This window comes from Chrysochloris asiatica, unplaced genomic scaffold (assembly GCF_000296735.1).
Source record: "Chrysochloris asiatica unplaced genomic scaffold, ChrAsi1.0 scaffold00150, whole genome shotgun sequence".
Taxonomy (NCBI): Eukaryota; Metazoa; Chordata; class Mammalia; order Afrosoricida; family Chrysochloridae; genus Chrysochloris; species Chrysochloris asiatica.
The window spans coordinates 1,777,834-1,792,288 of record NW_006408668.1 but is presented as its reverse complement, the minus strand read 5'-3'; the positions used below and the strand labels follow the sequence as shown (position 1 = coordinate 1,792,288).

General features: G+C 38.4%; 1 protein-coding gene across 1 annotated transcript in view; it reads left to right on the top strand.

The window, feature by feature from the left end:
• The window catches only part of SLC9A4 (solute carrier family 9, subfamily A (NHE4, cation proton antiporter 4), member 4), a 75,730-nt gene that overhangs the window by 39,379 nt on the left and 21,896 nt on the right, over window positions 1-14,455 (top strand). Inside the window, exons 7-8 of the mRNA XM_006870732.1 lie at window positions 4,124-4,194; window positions 8,730-8,891. Coding sequence (XP_006870794.1) covers window positions 4,124-4,194; window positions 8,730-8,891 — 233 coding nt within the window. The remainder of the gene's footprint in view (window positions 1-4,123; window positions 4,195-8,729; window positions 8,892-14,455) is intronic.

Sequence of the window (14,455 nt, the reverse complement as noted above, 5' to 3'; positions counted from 1 at the left end):
AGATTTGCCTAATGCAAAACATTATTTGATTTTTGATTGCTGCTTTCATGAGTGTTGATTGTGGATCCAAGCATAATGAAATCGTTGATAGCATTCATCTTTCCATCATTTATCATGATGTTTTGTTGTTTGATTCTTCTTTATTCGTCTTTTTAACATCCAAGGAGCTGACCAGAGGGCCAATTGTGATTCTCTAGGTTGCAAAGACAAAAATAAAGGGTTTTGTTAGGGTGGAGATTGTTGCTGTTAGTTGCTGTGGACTTGGTTGTGACTCACAGTGAGGTTTCTAAGGAGTGATTGGTGGGTCTGAACCACTGACCTTGTAGTTAGCAGTTGAATGCTTATCCTACAGGACCGCACCATGCCTCCTATCATGATGTTTCGGAGATCAAAAGTCCAGATTTGGAGTTCTGGCTCTGGATAATGATCCCCGGGTCCTTTCAGTATTCCCTGGAGCTCTCCATACATCTTGGCAGCATTCTCTTCCCTGGATCTGGGAGCTTCACAGCGCAGGGACTCCAGGTCCAAAGGACACACTCCACCCCTGGCTCTTCATTCTTAATGGTAGTGGGAACTCTCAGGCCCCATTTTTTTGTTTCGTTTTGCTTTTTAACTTTTTATTGTGTATTAAGTGGAATCTTACATAACATGTAATCAGTTCCATATTTTAAAAAAACATATACTTCATGACATTTTAATGATTGTAATCCCCTCCATGTGCCATCAGTTAACAGTATTTACCTCTAATTACTTTAACTCTTGTACTTTTCCCTGTGTCTTCCACTGCCTTCATCTTTCCTCTGCCAGCCTCCCTCTTATAGATTGTCTTCCTCATCAGCCAAGTTAATTAATATGTGTCTGCCTTCTACTCAGAGTCCTGGTATGGTGCTATGGGTTAATGTGCCAGACTGCAAAGCCATTTGAATTGCAAGATCGGTGATTCAAGCTCACCAGCTGCTCCTCAGAAACCCTATACAGGGTCACTATGGGTTGGAATCGACTCAACGGCACTTCACAACAACAACAATGGAAACTCTGTCTCTCATACTTTGGACATGTTGCCATGAGGGACCAGTCCCTGGAGAGGTTTATCATGCTTGGTAAAGTAGAGGGACATAGATAAAGAGGAAGACCCTCTTTACGAGAAGCAGAAAGCCTCATCTTGCTCCTGTGGAACAGCTGGTAGTTTCAAACTGCTGACCTTGCAGTTCACAGCCCAATTCATAACCACTACAGTGTGCATTTATATATATATTCATGTCACAGCTCTCTTTCCTTGAGCATAAATACTAAGCCGAGGTATTGCAGGATCATATGGTCTTTCTAATTCCAATTTTTTGAGGACGTGCCATACTGTTTTCCACAGTGGTTGTGTCATTTTACAGTCACAGCAGCAGAGTAGGTAGGTCCCAGTCTATCCACACCCTTGTCAGTATTTGTTGTTTTCTGTTTTTTTTTTTAACTTTGTTAGCAATGCTGGGGTAAGCCAACAGATAATTGTTGCTTAGATTTGCATCTCACCAATGGCTAATGATCGTATGTTTGTTGGCCATCTGAATATCTTCTTTAGTGAAGTGTATGTTCATGTCCTCTGCCCATTTTTAAATTGGATTGTCTTCTTCCTGTTGAGGTGTTAAAGTGTTCCATACATTTTAAAGAGTAGTCCTTTGTCTGATATGTCATTGCCAAAAATTATTTTCCCAGTTTTTTGTTGTTTTGTTTTTTTAACTCTTTTGGTGAAATATTTTGATCCACCTAATTTTTAGGTGGTCCCAGACATCTATTTTGCCTTCTGCTGTTTCTGTGTTTTCAGTTATGCTTCATATTGTTTTTATGCCATGCATTGGAGCCCCTAAACATGTCCTGTTTTTTCATTGTGATCTTTATAATTCTAAGTTTCACATTTAGGTCTTTAATCCATGTTGAGTTCATTTTTGTATATGATATATGAGATATGAGTTGTGTTTCATTCTTCTGCAAATGAATTTCCAGTTTGGCAACATCATTTTTTGAAGAGAACATGAGTACTATCAATTTCTACTGCAAACTCCCTTTTCTTTCCTACCTTCAACCATATAATTTCTAATAAACTAGACCAAATTTACATCTTATACAAACAAGATTTCCAGTGACTTCATCAACCTACTTGGTTTTCCCATGGGTGAAAGGAAGTTAATGCCACCTCTTCTCACAGGCAAATTATAGATAGTAATTATTTTTAGCTTAACTTTTATTTTAAAAATCTGTTCCCTATACTCCACTTAGGAGTCCTGGTGTGGCACTGTGGGTTAATGCACTGGATTGCAAAGTTGGTTTGATCCATAAGGTCAGCAATTCAAGCTCTTCTCTTCCATAAAACCTAAAATATTCACAGGTTTTGGGGATGAGAATGAGGACATATTTGGGAGGTCAGCCATTATTCTGTCTACCAGTTTGCCTTCTGGCCACCAAAGATTCACATTTGACATTGGCACAAAATCTATTCCTTCTATCCTCACATCTAGCCTCAACCCATTACAGCATCAACTCCAAGTCCAAAATCTCATCTAAATCTTGTCAACTCAAAAGTTTGAAATCTCACCATCTAATAATGTTATTAATAAACTAGGCATAGGTGAGGTTGTGAGCTTCATAGTGACTCTCCGAGAAACAGTAGACCTATCCCACAGGATTTCAAGGCTAATATTTATGAATGCAGACTACCACATCTTTCTTTTGCAGAGCAGTTGGTAATTTTGAACCAATGATCTTTTGTTTAGCATGAGTACTAATCAAACCACTGCACCAGTAAAGTTCCTTCTATTCTGTATAGTTCCAAGAAATACAAATAAGAACCAATATATGGAAGTTATAGCAAGAGAGATATGTAGTATACGAAATGAAAGAGCATTCTAATAATACTTGGGTGCATCCAATGACGAAATCAATTTTTAAGCAATTTGGGGGGAACACTTGGCAGAGTGACTACACAGAAGATTCAAGCTTTGGGAAGATGACTAAACTAGATAATTTATAGGTTTGTTCCATCCTTGGAAGTTCTAATGTTGGAACTTCCATCCCTGGAAGTTCTAATGTTGGAAAAACTGATGAAGGCTCCCCAACTCAGCACTGAGTATGAAGGCCAAAGTCACCTGAGGAAATAATGTAATTTAAATTCCAGTTAACACAAATTAAATGTTTTCAAGGTCATTTGAAAATATTAAACACATGATAACGGGAAGTGAGTATTTTAAAAATGCACTACCCTAACCTGATTGTAGACTTTTGTCACTGTCTTTATCATCTCTGATTCATTGTTTTGAGAAATTAAATAATATTCCTAGGACAATAAACCTTTGATGTTTAATTCTTTTCTGATTTCTTTTTCTTTTTCTCTAGAAAGCTATACTTGATTATTGGTATTTTAAAAAATCCACAGAATCAATTAAATATTCAAGAATTAATTTAGTATTTTATCTTGTAAAAACTCAGAATGCAACATAGACTTTAATAACTATATATTTAAATTATTTGGAGAGTAACTCGTAGTTACTAAACAGATTTTTCTCCTTCCTAAATTTTGAAAACTATTTTGAATAAAACAAATGTATTATTGGCTTGGGTAATGAAATACAATTACTTATCAAAAATAATTAGTCTTAAGTTGGGGTACACAGATAAGTTTTGTTATTATATGTTATTAATTATCATAGAATATCTATAGAATTATATATTTTTTAAATAGAAAATTGAATACTGGCATATTCTTTTCTTTTGCAATGTAATTCAAAGTAGCAGTTAATTATTAGGCTTTGTATCAGTGTGATTTCAGTAATGAGAAATTTCCTAGATAATTTTAGTAAAATATTATACAAAGCAAGTGCCAGGTATCCTGCTTTCATAACAAATTCTGTGCATTATCAAGAAACTTATCAGTAGAGTCTTTGAATAATGAAACTGAGTTGAATTACTCTGATAGGCAGTATATATAGTTCAGTTACATGAACCAAGTAATAGCAAAGAGGATATATATGCTCCAACATAGTAAAGCTGCCTTTGTTTTCCCAAATGTATTCATGTTCCTTCTCTGTCTTTCAGAGTTACCATTTCACTAGCAATCATGTTCTTGTGTTTGGTTTGGCAGCTGATGGATCATTTGAAAGCTGGAATTGAAGATGTGTGTGGGCAATGGAGCCACTACCAAGTGAGAGACAAGTAAGGAAGCCAATGATTTCATGATATGGGAAAGAATCTTTGTGGTATGGAGAATCTCCAAAGGTGACATTGGAGTTGGGCATAAATGTAGGAAGTATCTGGAGGAATGGGATAAGGAAGCTAAAAGTGCTGGTATCCATGTTACATGAACAGCGTATTGAAGTTCTGGGAATGTCTAGCCTGGAAAACAAACAGCTAGTGGTAGAGGAGGCTATAGACTTGCTGTAGGTTGCTTCAAGGAGTAGTGCAACTGATGGATAGAAATCGAAAATCAGATTTAAATTCCAAACAAGGAAAAGACTCTTAATGATAAGAATATGTCAGCTATGGAATGAATGGTGTTTTCATTACCTGGCTCTGAGAAAAGTCTCCTTGAGAATGAGGAAGGAGAGAATTTTGTCATTATACTCAGCTGTTGGAGATTGTGGCATTAAGCAACAGTCAAGTCAGCCAACTGGAGACTGTTTCCTCTCTAGAGCTTGCCCTCCTAGTCTTCCACCTCCCACACATACTGATGCTGGTGATGCCAAGAGGGACCAGAACTTAGAAAAACAGCAGTTGTGAAATGGTGGCAAATATAAGAAAAACTGAGAGCTTTATGATGGATTCTTTTCATCTGGTGGAAAGAATAGCTTTAGTAGTCTCATTATGATAAAGTAGAATTTAAATTATATGAATGTACATTGATCTAGATTTTAGATCATAAATGTTTCAGTCTAAATTTTACAGTGTTCCCTATGAAAAATTATTCAATATTCTCTCATTTACCCAAATCTTAGGTAGCATTTCTGGTGTGGTGCTGTGGGATTAGCACTGGACTGCAAATCACAAGGTCAACAATTAAAACCCACCAGCTACTCCTCAGAAACCCTATACATGGTCATTATGAGTCAAAAAGGGCTCAACAGCACTTAACAACAACATATCTTAGGCACTAAGGAGTCCTGGTGTGGCTCTTCAGGTTAATGCACTGGACTGCAATGTCGGTTTGATCCGCAAAGTTGGCAGTTCAAAATCACCAGCTGCTCCTCAGAAACCCTATACAGGGTCGCTACGGGTTGGAACTGACTCGTAACAACTTAACAACAACAGTATAAGACGTATTGCCCTCACATCTTTGCCCTATCTATAGCTGACAGGCAGTGGGGGAAAGAAAAGAAAGAATCTAACAAATTATTATCATCAGTATAGCAAATTATACAATAAAAGTAAATGTTTAAAACTATAATAGCACAGAAGACAGAGTCCTCTTCTAGTCAAGGTGTCCCTCGGTGGTACAGTTAGCCAACTCAGTTGCTTACCAAAAAGGTGGAGGTTCAAGTGCACCCAGAGGTAGCTTGGAAGAAAGTTCTCAACATCATCTTAATAAAATCAGCCATTGAAAACCCTATGGAGCTTATCCTATGTATTTAAAAAAATGCAGGTTTTTTGTTTTGCTTTCATAATTCAACTGTGACAAGGAGCTGTGGTAGCAGAGTGATTACAAGTCAGGCTGCTCATCTCAAGGTCAGAATTCAAAACTATCAGCCATCCTTCAGGTAAAGACTTACAGCCTAGGCAATCTTGTACAAGGTTGCTGTGAGTTGGAACTGACTCCACAGCACACCACCACCACCATTCTGACACACGTGGGTGGCTATGAGTCAGAATTGACTCTACAGCTACTGGTTTCTGGTGCCTTAGACAAGGAAGAATAAATACATCCCAGGAAGTAGTATATTTGGATGGGAGGCCAGAAAAGAGCATACTATGGTTTGAAGATAGGCAGAGAAGGTGATAGAGTGAGGACAGAAGTTGGCAAGACAGAGACAAGCTTTTATAGCTCAATGTTAAAGAATTCTACACAAATACTTATGCTGTAAAATTCTATTTGAGCTTTAAAACTCACATCAAAAAGGCATTTAAATAGAGGTGTGACTTGGGTTTTGGAAAGCAAACCATAGCAGTGATGTGGAGGAGTATGGATTGAAAAGAGATATTGTTGTTGTTACTAAGTGCCATCACGTCAGTTCCAACTCAGAGCGATCCTGTATAGGGTTTCCAAGGAGCAGCTGGTGGGTTTAGTGGGTGAGAAACCTATAAAGGGGTTTTCATAATAGATGTATGAATTTAAATCAAAACAAAAAACTACAGTTTTTTAAAACGTAGTGTAAGCTCCTTGTACTATGCCAGCTACTTTTTATTACCTCAGTTGTCTTCCTGAGTCTTGTCTAATTGCTATTGTTCCCATTTTAAAGGTGAGAAAATCACCTCAAAGTGGTCACTGAACCTGTTTAAAGCAGAAATTTGATTTGAATTCAATTCTGACTTTAAACCCTCTTTTTTTTAAAAGAATAAACCACAGAAATTTCAGACCATATGGATAAAAAGCTAGCAGAAGAGTGACTAAGATGTTTCTGAAACAGATGGCTAGGAGTTTAGGGAGAGTACTTAAGGAAAGGGAAAATATCCTATCTGGTAGGAAACCAAGGGAAAAAAGAATACCATGATTAAACATTTATTTACATAGGAATATTTAGAGATTGAATCATAGGTTCCATTTAAGGTATTTTTCAAGCATATGCTCAGATAACTTTTGGGAATTGAGTCTGAGGTTCTTGTTTGTGAGTAGCTTGTCACTGAATCTTTGGGCTTGAGTGAATCAATGTGAAGCTGTGAAGGGGGGAGATCACTTAGGAGAGGGCTCTGAGAAGCTCCCACTCTTGTAGGGCAGGCAGGAGAGAGAAAAGGCAAAAGGAGACTGAGAAGAATTGATCAGAGAGGTCAGAAGGAAAACAAGAAAGAGTAAGTCAGAGTGGGGAGTGCATGAGGAAAGGACCCAGGGCCTGAGGGAACACAAAGTGGCAAGAAAGGGCAATAATGACACCTAGAAGGGAATAGTATACAGCCCACTTACCACTGAGTCAGTTTTGATTCATGATGCCTTTATGTGTGTCAGAGTAGAACTGTGCTTCCATACAGCTTTTAATGGTTGATTTTTCAGAAGCAGATCAGTAGGCCTTTCTTCCAAGGGCCACTTGGTGGACCTGAACTTCCAACCTTTTAGTTAGCAGGTGAGCTCATTTGTACATCCTGACCAAAAACAAACAAAACAAAACATTGCCACTGAGACAAATCTGACTCATAGCAACCCTAACCCTAATGGACAAAGGAGAACTTCCCCCATAGGCATTTCCAAGGTTGTAATAGTTACAGGAGCAAATTGCCACATCTTCCTCTATTTCTCCTATGGAGTGTCTGGACCCACCAACTTTTTGTTCAGCAGCCAAGTGATGAACCACTGTGCCACCAGGGCTCCTTTGCATATCTGTTGTTGTTGTTATGTGCTGTAGAGTCAGTTCTGACCCATAGCAACCTTGTATAGGTTTTCCAAGGAGCAGCTGGTGAGCTTGAACCACCGACTTTGCAGTACAAATGGCTTTGCTGTCTGATGCATTAACCTACAGCACCACACCAGGACTCCTTACACACCTGGGGATTCCCATTATAGAGGTCAAGATGAGCTTCATGAAAGAAGTGTCAGAGAAGTGAATGTTAGAAAGTGGATGGCAGCAGGTTGAGGAATAAACAGAAACAATGGTATATTATGAAGAAGGGCAGAAAGTTGAGGGGCAACCCAGTTGGAGCAAAAATGGACGACCTAGGATGTTTCCAAGACAAATCACACTAATCACAGAATCACAGAGCATTACACCTGGAGAAGAATTAGCTAATCATGAGTTTAACTGCCTCAGACCAGGAAACCAATAAAAAGACAATAAGGCCGCAGTCCAGGAAGCCATATTCCTCTCCAGAGAATAAAGCAGGCCGGGGAAACAACTCTGAATGTACAGTGATTGAAAGTGATGTAAATTCCTGCTCCAAACAAACAGCAGCGTCCTATGACGACCACATGCATACGTGCATCTCAGTCTCTAATGCGCTGGCCAGAGGTACACAACAATGGTCTCCTCCATCAGTGTCTAGCCTATTCAGTGTCCCCATCATTTAGACTGTCGGGACGTACGTGGGTTTTTATTTCCCCCCTTAATTGGCAGGATTCAAAATGATCCGCAGCATAATAGACCCAAACTACTGTAACTACCGGACCATTTAAACTTATTGGGTTCTAGCTGAATAGGCCAGTATTACTGTAAGTGCAGCTGCTGTTATGAGCTATTAGAATGGAACACTTGTTCAAAAGCCCCAACCACCCTCATTTCTCCTCTCACAATTGGAGCTGCAAGGGGCTGGGCCTCTCCCACTCCCACTCCCACTTACGCACACTTTTTTGCCCTGATTGCAGCTTGTCCTTTCCTTTTGTTTAGCTGATTTTCAGTGTGCAGGCCAGTTGGCCATTCTTTTGTGTGTGTATGTGTTTAATGCATAAATACTGTGTTGGTTTTTGTTTTCTTTTAAAATGTGTGTAAAGGCTATGAATCCATGTCATTTTTTTTCTTCAGAATAAAGATAAGTAGACATTTAAGAAAAGTACATGCTTATATAACATAAACAAGAAATGAAAGATTTCTACAGTGTCGATTTTCATATTTCAGGTTTAAGAAGTTTGATCATAGATACTTACGGAAAATTCTAATCCGAAGGAACCAGCCCAAATCAAGCATTGTTTCTTTGTACAAGAAGTTGGAAATGAAACAAGCTATTGAAATGGTAGAGACGGGCATACTAAATTCAGTTTCTTTCTCAATACCTCACCAGTAAGTCATATCTGCCTTTTGATCAAGATTTTCAATGTCAGAATTATAAGGGTGAGCAACTCATTATTCTACTGAAAGGTAATACTGGGAAAGAAGAGGAAGAAATATGAGGCAGCAGTCAAGTTAAGCAGGTGGAGGATGTTTCCTTTCTAGAGTTTTGAGTTTCTTGCCGTCCAACTCCCATTATAGTTACCATAATCTAAGTCTTGGCATCTTGTGGTTTGGTCCATGCCCAGCATGTTCTCACTTGCTTTCTGAAAATTACTTTGTAGCAAAAGTTCCCTTCTTATTATACTCCTTTCTTCCGGAGAGAGGGGCAAGTGAATTTACAGAATTACAAAATGTTTTACAAGTCTTTCTTCTTCTACTCCTGATTAAAATCCCTACTCTTTACCTTTTTTTTAGCTTTTGTTTTCCTGCTGCTGCTTCTATTCAGTAATCTCCTCCAGCATGAGAAGAGATAGCGCCAGCCTCTTCTGACGCTAACTTGGACGTAGGCATGAATGGTGGTAGTAAGGGGTTTCTAGCTGGTGCATACAGTTAAGCTGAAAGTTTGGTGGTTTGAATCTGCCAGAGGTGACTTGAAAGAAAGGCACCAAAATGTCACAGCCATGGAAACACTATGGAATGCTACTCTACGCAAAAGCACATAGGATCACTGTGTTTGGGTTTTGGTATTAGGAGAGGTGTGGAACTTGGTGGACTATTTAAAGAGGAACTGTGTATGTAATTTTGTGGGATTGTGAGGCTTGACTTGAGTCTTTGTGAGACCAACTTGGCATATGAGAAACAGGCATCCTGAGTATTGGTGTAGAGGTGGGGGCATAATGAGGGAAGATGCCTGTATCTCAATGCATTCCTTGAAAACATGGTTCTTAGAGCATCTAGAGATTAATTGTCCCATGAAATGACTTATTGTTATTGTTAAGTGTCATCCAGCTGGTTCTGACTCATAGTGGCCCTGTATAGGGTTTCCAAGGAGCAGCTCATGGGTTTGATCTGACAACCTTGCCATTAGCAGTCCACTGCTTATCCTACAGTGCCACACCACTTAAAGTTGTTGTAACTCTCCCAGGACACTTGATCTGACATTTAACAAAAGTTTTTTCAAAGTCATAAGAATTAATCTATCTACGAAAAATGCCCAGTTTTCTTCTAAGAAATGGTTAAGAATTAGGGAAAGTAATCACAAAACACTGTATTCAAGAGAAGGAGCACTAGCCCCCTCCAGCCTGTCATCTTCAGCAGGTAAACACACTGACTGGGTCATGAGCTTCAATTAGGTCCTCACCTTTAAAGAGCAAGCTGAGAAGAGCTAAGAATAGGCAGCAATGGAATTGACACGGATGGCTGAGTGTTGTTTCTGAGATAACACTTTCAGCCCTTACCTGTTAATGAACCAGAAACACCCTGGCCGTTTCTTACTTGGCCAGGAAAAGATGGAAACATCTAGCTCCCCTGAAAGCATCTCAATGTAAATAGAAAGCTTTTTGCTTATTTTTCAGTGAAGTTTCAGTTGGTTATTTGTTTTAAGGAAACTTCTGATATCAAAATGGGAATGTGCTAACGAATGTTTATTGGCAATGTCATGTGGCAAAAGAAGCAATCAATAATACTGATCCCATTTTTAATTAAATTTTTGATATTTTATTTATTCTGGATTTTTACATTCAACTTTATTTTATAAAATTTTGCATCAAAAATTGATACTTACATTGATTATTAAGGTTTTTTTTTGAATGTGCAATAATTTAAAGTAGTGAATATTCCACAAATGGCAGGCTCTGAAGGCAGCCACATGCATACATTTTGTGCTTCACTTGCTCTACCTTAGACCCAACTATCCTAATTGGGCACCTATTATGTATCAAGCACTGTGGAAGAAGACACAGTCCCTGCTTTCATGGGACTTTCATCATACTCCAGCAGAGTCAAAGACATTAATTAAAAGTCAAATGAATGCAAATCAAGAAGAATAGGAGCTAGCAAGTATCCAAGTATAAGAGGTGAACATCGTCTGGCTCCCAGAATTGCACCTGTTCACTGATGGATGAGTTGGAGCTAACTAGATGCAGTGGAGTTACCTGCAGTGGAGTTAGTTGTCTAAGTTCTGACAGTTTAGAGCATTAGGGACTTCCTGAATTGGGTTGCTTACTAATTATATGAACACTTGGTGTAGGTATACAGGGACACTTATTGCAAATGAGAATCAGTCTATCATGTGGTAAAATAGGTTACAATCTCAGCATTAGATTGCACAGGTCTTAAGCAATTACCCAATTTCTGGCCTCAAAAGAATTTTTAAACCCACTTTATTTGGAAAGGGGCCCCTCTATTAGTAAGGAAACTATGTAGGTTAAAAAAAAATTTTTTTTTTCCCTCCTTCTATTACCAAACCAGTGATTTAACTGAGGTGAGAGAGGAATTTTTTTTCCCAAAACTAATGCTTAGTATGAAGTTAGCATTTAAATTGAATTTATTTGATCTCATCAGAAATCTGTAGGATGTCTGGCAAAGAGGAATTCCTTTCCTAAGATCAAAGTAGCTAATGTTTTGAGCAATAAACCTTCATACAATCAGAGGAAAAAGAAGTGTGTACTCAGCTCGTTTTTTCTTCTTCTGTCCAAGATGATAACAGCAAAGTGCACATTAAATTTTTTTCTTCAGAAATTGAAGCAATTGTTTCTTAAGAGGTTTAAATATCTAAAACTCTCTGTCCTTTTGCAAGAGTAGTACCACTGGTTGAACATAGCACAGTGTGGATGCCACTGGTAATTAAGTGTCATTGTTTTTACATGCATTGTCTTATTTGAACTTCAAATTAACCCTAAGAAATAGAGTATGTATTTGATGATTTACTTTAAATGTCTTATCAATGAGTGGTAAACCTTCAGAAATATCAGATAACAGAGACTCAACTTAATTAAAAGCATTGCAGCTCCAAATATTGTCGGGTTCCACTTTTATAAGATATTCAGAGTAGGCAAATGCATAGATACGAGATTTATTAGTGACTACCTAGTTTGGGTGACTTCTGATGTGGTGCTCAGCACTGGACTGTGAAACACAATGTTGGCAGTTCAATCCCACCAGCTGTTCCCAGGAAAGCCTATATGGAGTTTCTATGAGTTGGAACCAACTCAACAACATTTAACAACAAAAATGGTTTGGGGAAGTCCTGATGTGGGGCCGTAGGATAAGCACTGGACAGAAAGGTCAGCATGAACTGCAAAGATCAATGGATCAAACTCACCAGTGCTCTTCAGAAACTCTATGCAGGATCGCTATGAGTCAGCTGACACCTAACAATACCAACAACCTGGTTTTGCAGTCTTGGTGTGGCATTGTAAGATAAGCACTGGATAGCTAACTACAGGTCTGGTTCAAATCCACCAGCCACTCTTTGAAAACCCTGTATAGGGTCACTATGAGTCAGAACTGACTCGACAGCACTTAACAGCAATAACAGCAACTTGGTTGTGGAAGGAGCCCCAGTGGCGTTGTGGGTTCTATGTTGGGCTGCTAACTGCAAGGTCATCAGTTTGAATCCACCAGTTGCTCTGAGGGAGAAAATGAGACTTTCTGCTCCTGTAAAGATTTACAGTCTCAGAAACCCTACACAGGTTTGTTATGAGCTGAAACTGACTCAGAGCAAGCTACAGCATGTGGCTTTAGGGATAGGAGGAAATGGGAATTATTGCTAAAGGAACACTGGGGTAACCAAGACCTTTTAGAAATGGATAGCAGTGATGAGTGCAACATGGCAAAGTAATTGATGTCATGGAATTGCACACTTAAAAAGAGTTTAAAATGGTAAACTTTTTGTTTTGGACATTTTACGATACAATTAAAATGTCAATGCTTAAATTTTCATTGATTGCATATTGACAGCTATTAGTTCAAATTGATGCATTCTTACACTGAAGACCCTTGAACTCAAAGTGTCATTTTCATTTCCTCACTGGAACTGTGTATGCTATGGAAAGCAATGCCATCTGCTCCCCATTCTTCATTCTTTCTAAATGTTGGCTTTCTTGGTGACCTTTCTACAAAGACACAGATTAACCACACACACAGAACAGCTGTTGGGTACTGCATTCAGTCAGCGGGCATGTCCTTTAGTTATTTTCCCATCCGCATACATTTCCCACAGATGTCATTGTCTAGATCCACTCAAAGAAGATGGATTCTTCTAAATGAATCAGGGTGTAATATTTAATCTCCTAAAAATTCGTACTTTGACAGGAATCTAACATCTACTAGGTTTAAAATTAGCACTGACATCCTTAGATTTGAAGCTTCTTTTTCTATTATAACATGTGACTGTAAAAAATGACAAGAGATATGTGAACATATTAGATTTGTTCAGAATGAGTTGTTCATAGTTTGGTATTGTTGTTGTTAATTGCTGCTGAGTCGGTTCCAACTCATAGTAACCTTGTATAGGGTTTCCAAAGAATAGCTGATGGGTTTGAACCACCGACCTTGTGGTTCAATCCAACTTGTGATCCAGTGCTTATCCTGCAGTGCCACACCAGGATTCCAGTTTGATATAAGTAACCATAAAATTATCACCAATTTTTTTATTTAAAGGTAGAAAATTCTTTCTCTTGAATGCTCCAGCGACAAATGTGTTTTACTGTAATTTTAATTTTGTCTTCCAAAGGATTTTATCTTTCTTATGCTCATGGCATGAGCCTTTCAGGGATGATTCTGCTAAGGGAGAGACATGTCGGGGACCCCAGGTGTCACCTTGCCCACATTACCATCCCTCTAAGTCATTTGATGCTGCAGCCTCTTAGTTTGGATCCATGAGAGATCATGCTTCTGGAATCCCTATGTTAATCATTTGGGCCAGCAGCCAGAGTTAATTAAATCTGTTCCTTCCCAAAGTCTTTAATTATAAACCAGCGAGAGTGCTAAGTTAGATCTACTGTATTATCAAGTTTAACTATACCTACTTGTTTTGTTTTTCTCTATCTGGTTGTTTTATTATAAACACAGGCAATGGAACTATTTGATTAGCTGTTGTTTTTGCTTAGCAATAGAATACACCCACTGTAAATAGAAGATATGTTCAGATCATGTGTGGTGGTGGGCATTTAAATATCAAGGTTGAAGGACGTTTAAACAGCGAGGTTGAAATGCCCTTTGAAATGAAATAATGTTTAGACCACTGAGGATGGCACCTAAATATGAATAGAAATTACTTTCATAGCTCTGAGATACAGAAATATTGATTTCAAAAAATTTTGTAGAGGGACACTGATTAGTCTATTAGCATTGCTAAATAAAATCCAGACGTACCTTAATGTCCAGTATCCAAGCCCTTAAAGGTCTTTCATAAGTCATACACTATTTTTCAACATTTTCTTGCTATGTATGGTTGCGTTTCTATTAATGTTTGGAAATATATATAATTAAAAAAAAAAAAATCCACTGCTATTGAGTTGATTCCAACTCATAGCTCCCCTATATAGGGTTTCTGAGACTGTAAATTTTTATAGGAGCAGACAGCTTCATCTTTCTCCCTCAGAGTGACTGGTGGGTTCGAACCACCAACT